The 6893-nt window shown below is 51.7% G+C and overlaps 1 protein-coding gene across 1 annotated transcript; it reads left to right on the top strand.

Annotated features, from left to right (window-relative positions):
• Nucleotides 1-2340: 2340 nt before the first annotated feature.
• Nucleotides 2341-6336, top strand: Arl4c (ADP ribosylation factor like GTPase 4C). The gene has a single exon (XM_051190757.1). It carries the CDS (start codon nucleotides 2829-2831, stop codon nucleotides 3405-3407), a length of 579 nt encoding a protein of 192 aa, XP_051046714.1. The 5' UTR covers nucleotides 2341-2828; the 3' UTR covers nucleotides 3408-6336.
• The last annotated feature ends 557 nt before the right edge of the window (nucleotides 6337-6893 follow it).

The following is a 6893-nucleotide window of genomic DNA, read 5'->3' as shown; positions in this document are numbered from 1 at the left end:
TCCTTGCCTGTCAACACAGCCCAGGATCTCCACCTTGAGAAACGTTCATGAAAAAAGAGGCTGATGGTGGCTCTGGAGTGTCTGACAGGTGTGGTTGGTAAATAGTATTTTCCCCCCCACAACTCCAGGGCTTTTCAGTTGAAATCTATACTTGAAGGAAATTCCTACTTGTCTCAACCAAATGACATTTTATGTGTTAGGAGTTAAATTATCAGCTGTAAAATCAACTTATTACCTGGTGAGCAAAATTAGAATGTAGAGGCCCAGCTATTCAAAGATGGTGAGTGGCTGTGTAATGGCTCTCTTCTGGAAGGCTCTATTAGTGTCTATTAACCTGCCTTTTTTGTACTGGACAACAGACAGCCCTTTACTGCTGAGTGCCACTGTGAAAGGCAAAATGCAAGGACTACAAGGACAACCAGGAGGCAGTTGGCAGTGGTCAAAACAGTAGGAAGAAGGCAAATACCATATTCTATCAAAACCACCCTTCCGACTCTTCTAAAATGAAAGCAAGTCCCTTTGGGGACACATGCAAGTAGGGCCAAAATATCTTATGCTGAGGTCATTTGTGAGAGCCAAACTGAGAAGTGCCATGCTGGCCCATCCCTTCCCAAATGTCTGAGTCCTAGGCTACACACTAGAATCCCATGGTAGCCAGTCACCTGTCTGTGACAGAGAGGAAAGAGCAAGTGAAATGGTGTGAGGCCATGGAATTAAAAGGACCAGCACAGACGGAAACTGAGGACGGGTGGAGAAGATTTGGTCTAGTGTCTACTCGTGAGCAGCTGGATCCAGCCCTTCCAGAAGAGAGAACCTTCATTCTAAACATCTTCCTTGTATCAGAGATTAATTTGAGACACATTTTTGTGCCCCTGTGGGAGGAGGGCATCCCAAAACCAATACAACATTGGTCTTCGGCAGGCTTTCTGCAAACTGAGGTCTTCCTTAGCAAGTCCCAGCTCTCAGACCTGGGTTTCTTCCACTAGCAAGGTGGATGGGTAATCTGCATGGACCTCACCAGCATCCATCACCAGTGTCTGTTCTAGAGTCTAGATGGTGGGAGCCTGGACTGGCTTTTGCAGCTGTGAGAATTCAATGAAGGCTGCCCTCCCCTTGACAGGCTTGGTTTTCTCAGACTTTAAGCACAAATTAATTATATTATATATTATCATATTATATTATATATCATGTATTATAACCTAGCATTTTAAAGGAAGGTGCATGTGTGTGTGTTTGTGTGTGTATAATTTTTTAAATTCACAAATGATGAATAATATTTTATTTCATTTCCCTGGACTGTATGTGGTGCTACCTTTTCTGTCACAGAAGCCAGACCTACAAAAATGTGACTACCTGACCCTTGGCTGGCCATCTCCAGTTTCCAATATCATCAAATCTCTGTGTCACTCATAATTACCCTCTACATCCGGAAATAATACATATCTGTTACATGTTTATAAGGTAGAATAAAACCAGTGGATGGAGAGTCAGGAACCCAAAGAATATGTGTTTGTGACACATCACACCATTAGCTCCAAGCTATAGACACAAGTTTTACAATCAAGGGTTGTCTAGAACCCAGGCTTTCTTGGAGCCTAGTCAGATGATCTGGATCTCCTCCACCTCCCCTGCCCCCCACCACTCCCCACTCCCGTGGTCTGAAGGTAAATAGTTCTCAAGGTGGAATGACAAAGGGGTGCCTTCTTAAAACTAACCTTATCTGGGGGTGTTAGCAGAGTAGGGGGTGGGGCATAAAACCAGGTGACAATCAGGGCGACTGAGAAAAAACCGTCTGGAGGTATCTAAGAAGGTGGCTGGTACTCCCAGCTAAGCCTCCCGGTGCCGCCTGAAATTAGGGAAGGAAAGAGAGCTTGTGTATCAACAAGGACTAGGACTCAGGACACAGTAAGGGCACCAAGGTGCGTGGGACCACGCGGTGGGAATGAGATCTGGGTGGCAGGCTGCAGGCTCAAGGAGGTCAGCCCCTCCCCTTCGCTCGCCCGCGCCGGTGCCGCAGTCTCACCGCCCTAGCCCTCTGCAGACGCTGCCCTTGCCTGGCCAGCTGCGGGCTCGGCCCGGGGCGGGGGTTCCGGAGCCCGGAGCTATTTTTAAAAGACGCGTCACCGGGTTGGGGAGGAAGAGCCCGCGCCCAGGCCCATAGTCTGGGCGCGGCCAGCGGGAAGGGTCGCCCGAGAGCGTTTCGAACCACCGGAGCGCGCGAAAAGGCGCTACCGGCCGAGAAGACCCCGCCTGACCCCGGGAGACCGCGGGGCGTGTCAGGGAAGGGGCGTGGCTGGTGGGCGGGCCCAGAGGGGCGGGCCCGCAGCAGGCTGGTGCTGGCGGCGGCGGCGGCGGCAGCTCTGGTACGGCAGGGACAGCAAGGCAGCAACGGCGACAGAGACACCGGGGAAGCCCGCGCCCCGCCTGCGCCTCCGCGGCGCGCCGGGGAAGCCGAAGCCAGAGCGGCTCCGAGGCGCCATCGAGGCCAGAGGCTTCTGCGGAGCCGCGGTGCGGGCAAGCCACAGATCCAGCCAAGCGAGCACGCAGGGCGAAGGCATCCTCCACCGCAGCGTCTGTCCGTGGCGGCTGCGCGGGAGACAAAGCCTCGGGAGAAAGATGCCCGCGGGGCGCGCAACGGGCGATCCAGGGAGCGGGCGCCTCCGAGTCTAAGTGCACCCGGCTGGCGGTACGTTCCAGGGACGCCGAGGCCCCAGCGGGTCCAGAGGCGGGTGGGGCCCAGGTGCGCCCGGTTGCAGCCGGCCGGTGACTGCTTGGGGGGCGGCGCCCTCCCGCCGCAGCCGCAGTGGCCCGCGCCGCAGCGAGGAGCCATGGGCAACATCTCCTCTAACATCTCGGCCTTCCAGTCCCTGCACATCGTTATGCTGGGCTTAGACTCTGCCGGGAAGACCACGGTGCTCTACCGGCTCAAGTTCAACGAGTTCGTGAACACGGTGCCCACCATCGGCTTCAATACCGAGAAGATCAAACTGAGCAACGGCACCGCCAAGGGCATCAGCTGCCACTTCTGGGACGTGGGCGGCCAGGAGAAGCTACGGCCGCTGTGGAAGTCCTACAGCCGCTGCACTGACGGCATCATCTACGTGGTGGATTCGGTGGACGTGGACCGGCTGGAGGAGGCCAAGACGGAGCTGCACAAGGTGACCAAGTTTGCGGAGAACCAGGGCACGCCGCTCCTGGTCATCGCTAACAAGCAGGACCTGCCCAAGTCGCTGCCGGTGGCCGAGATTGAGAAGCAGCTGGCGCTGCACGAGCTCATCCCGGCCACCACCTACCATGTCCAGCCGGCGTGCGCCATCATCGGCGAGGGCCTCACCGAGGGCATGGACAAGCTCTATGAGATGATCCTGAAACGCAGGAAGTCTCTCAAGCAGAAGAAGAAGCGGTAATGCGTCCGGGCAGCGACTGGGAACGAGGCTGAGCGAACGAGCCACTGAGTGAATGAATGGACGTCTGGGTGAGCGAGAACCCGCGCCCGCGAACAAAGACAACGAACCAAAGCGATGCTTCGAATTTTAAAAACACGATCTCTGTGTCCTAATACAGGACTTGGAGACTTAACCCGGGTGTGGAGGCTGCATTACCACCTTGCTCGCCACCTGCCCCACCCCCCACCCCAGCTCAGGGGACCTTTTGTCTAAATGCTTGGGCTACCCATGGGGTGGGGTGGGGGAAACCGGCGGGGAGTGGACGTGAGGACGCCAGGGTCCGGTGGTGAGCCCTCTGGCCCCAGGTGGGAAGCTTGGATGTCAGAGAGACAAAAGCGATTTCTTCTTGCTCCGCCAGGGCCAGAAGTTCAGGCTGCCCAGCCCCCACTGCGGGGGGAAATCACGTGTGAGTTTACCTGAGGTATGCAGTTCACAGAACCCTGGGGATAGATACCCCCGTGGGAGCGGGTAGGCACCGGGGTGTACTGAAGGGGGGGTGGGAGTGACCGCTCCTTGCATTCTGGAGCTGTGCGACTGACTAGTTTTATGTCACAGGGCAGGCCCCTGTTTGCAGTTTCATTTGCCCTGCTCTGGGCCCAGAGGAGGGTTGGTGGTTTGGGTCCCTCCAGAGGGCTGCCTGGGACCATGCGGCAGCCGGAGGGCCCATCGTGCTGCTGCACTTCTGTCTGGCCTCGGCTGGAAATGGCCTGGAAGACGCCACTTTCCAGGGGTGGGTGTGTGTGGTTTTGCTGAGAACTGTTGTTCAGCCTGGGATGAGACCTCTTCCAGATGGCCTAGGCCCTGTCAGTGTGTTGGTCACTATCAACATAAAGAGACCAATAAAACAAAAACAGAAAAACCATTGGAGGTGGTGGTACCAATACAGGTGTTCAAAGGGTGAGGTTCTTGACATTAATGTGCTCTGTGTGTTTGTGTGTGTGTGTGTGTGCGCGCGCGCGCGCGCGCGTGCATGCGTATGCCCTCCATCCTGCATAATCGGCATAAATACTGGACCCTCTGTGTGGAATTTGAAATTCTCTCAGCCTACTGATTGGTTTGGAGGAGCACACCAGCTATAGATGTGTGCTGAATTGCAAAATGGTTTTCTTAGAAGGGATATCTGATCATTCTAACCACGTGGTGATTTGATTTCAGACGTGTTTTTTTTAAACAAACAAAAAACCCACTTCCACAAATGAATAATCTTCACCTTAGTTTTAAAAAGGGACTGCCCTTTGTGCCCCTTGGCACTGCAAGTGGAGACATGTTAGATTTCTGAGTTGGGTCTTTGTAGCCTAGCTGATTTTAGTATTTTCCTCAGTGTGTCATTAGAGTATTTGATGTCATTCACCAAAAGAATAAAACCCCGCCTTGGGAACACTGACCTTGCTTGCATAGATTTTAGGACAGGGAGACCTGAAGGATAGAATCCTTTGGAATTCACCCTAGTGGGAGCTGGCCTGGCCTTCCAGCCAGCCAGCACTTTGGTTAAATGCCAACAACAATGAGTGCTTGAGATGAAAAGGGAGCAGGTGTGTGACGTCATGGTCACTGGTACTCAGGCACTTCGCAGTTTACTTGAAAGAGGCTTTGGAAAATAGATAAAGTGAAAGAATAAATACATATTTTTAATAATGTAATTTTAAAAATCCTTTATAATCAGGAGTGAGTCTTGGCTTGGTAAAAGCTGCCATTTATCCTGAAACACAGTATCAAAAGAGAAATTTACAACTGACAGGTTTTGTTTCTTTTTTAATCTCCCCTCTTGAGTCCATCTTTTAGGGTAGGATTTTGGTTTCCCTCCATGATGGACACCTTGCTGTGCAAAGGAGGCTATGGTCATGAGTGAGCACGGAGTTGGTCACAATATGAGCCCATCCCTGTTGTCCTTGGCACACTGAGTCAACTTTGGAACCATAGGCAGAAATCATGGCTTCCTGCTTGAAACCCAGTCCTTAGATTGTTTTTAAAGCTGAAGTCTAGCAGCCTGTGCTCCCTCCTTGTGTGTTCCATAGCCCTCCGATGCTGGTCTTTCTGGAGACACTCAGTGGAGCCAAGCAATGGTGAGCAGCCTACAAGATCTGTTTACATGGCAATGGGACACTACTGGCTTCTTCATGGGCTGGTCCCATGGTCTGAAGATTCTGTATAGAATTATTAAAAAAAAAAAAATCCACCTTCTTTTATTTTCTTCACAATTTCTTAAGCACTTTGACATTTTGGTAGTTCCACAATATGGAGAGAATAATATATTTATTTTGTGACATTGCCTATGCCAAATACTGTAACCTTCCTATGCTCACAATACCTGAGTTCCAGGTCAGTGTTCGGATCCTGGCCTGCTCGAACGATGGCGTGGGATGGTTTTGTGGTGTTCTCCCCCCCAACCCCCATTATCAATACTTAAGGGTGCAGTTGACTGTTAGTAGTTGTGCAGTAAAGTCAAGCCCTGTGGTGTATCAGCAAATAGCTAAGAGTCTCAGTTGATTTCTGTAATGTTTGACCTAATAATAAAAGCCCATTTCATCTGTGACGAGAGGGAGCCCAGTGAAAATCACTGTGGTGGTGCCGTGGGGGAGTTCCCATCACATGCCATCGAGGACCCTGAGTCGGCTGTCCTTCGGGTTCCTGGAGAGGAGTTCGGCCTCCCCAAGCAAGGTTTGGAATGGTTTCTATAGACAACAGGGAGGCCAGTAATGATTTAGAGCTGTTCTCTTCACACTCTGTGGTGGTGTTGGGACCGAGTCCTCTGGCTTCTGTTTTTTTTTTTTTTTTTTTTTTTTTTGGTTTTCCTGTAATTCTGTCTTCACCACTCTCTTCTTTGTTCCCGCCCTCTTTTATAATGCGTATATGATGCTGTGAACAGAAATAAACTATTTATACAATCAAACCCGGTGGGGGCATTTTCTGTGGATTTTTTTTTTCCGGTTTCTTGATTTATTTTCCAGGCCTGCAGAGCCAGGGAGTGGAGCATGAGATGGCATTGGGGTCCTGGTGGGGTCCAGTGGCTTTTAGAGCGGCAGCTGGTGTGGGCTTGGCAGAGGTCTCAGTCTACCCTGAATGGTGGTTGCAGAGGCTCAGCCACTCATGCCTGTCTATTGGGCCACTTCCCTCCTTCCATTTCTTGCCTGTTAGTTATTTAAGTGATACAGAATTGTAAAACACTTTGAAACTCTGATTGCCCACTGCTCAGGAGCCTTGAACTACTGGAGTGGTGCAGAAAAAGACGCTGCTCGTTGTGGGCTGATCCTGCCCCCTCTCATTTGAGTGCATCTTCAGAGCCTTGAGACCTGAGGCTTCTCCAGTGGTGTACTGCATACGGTAAGACACCGTGCTCTATAGATGTCGCTGAGCATCAGCTCCCTTTAGGTGGGTGGTAATCAAGGACAGCTAGTTGGCAGGTGCAATGGGGAACGTGGAGATTGTAGGTATTTGGCTACAACTTAA

This window comes from Phodopus roborovskii, unplaced genomic scaffold (genome assembly GCF_943737965.1).
Source record: "Phodopus roborovskii unplaced genomic scaffold, PHOROB, whole genome shotgun sequence".
NCBI classification, from domain to species: Eukaryota; Metazoa; Chordata; class Mammalia; order Rodentia; family Cricetidae; genus Phodopus; species Phodopus roborovskii.
Note: the sequence above shows the minus strand (reverse complement) of the source record. Positions and strands in the feature narration are given on the sequence as shown.

Excerpts from the sequence above, each read along its gene's own strand:
- Arl4c (XM_051190757.1), top strand. The coding sequence starts at position 2,829 with ATGGGCAACATCTCCTCTAACATCTCGGCCTTCCAGTCCCTGCACATC.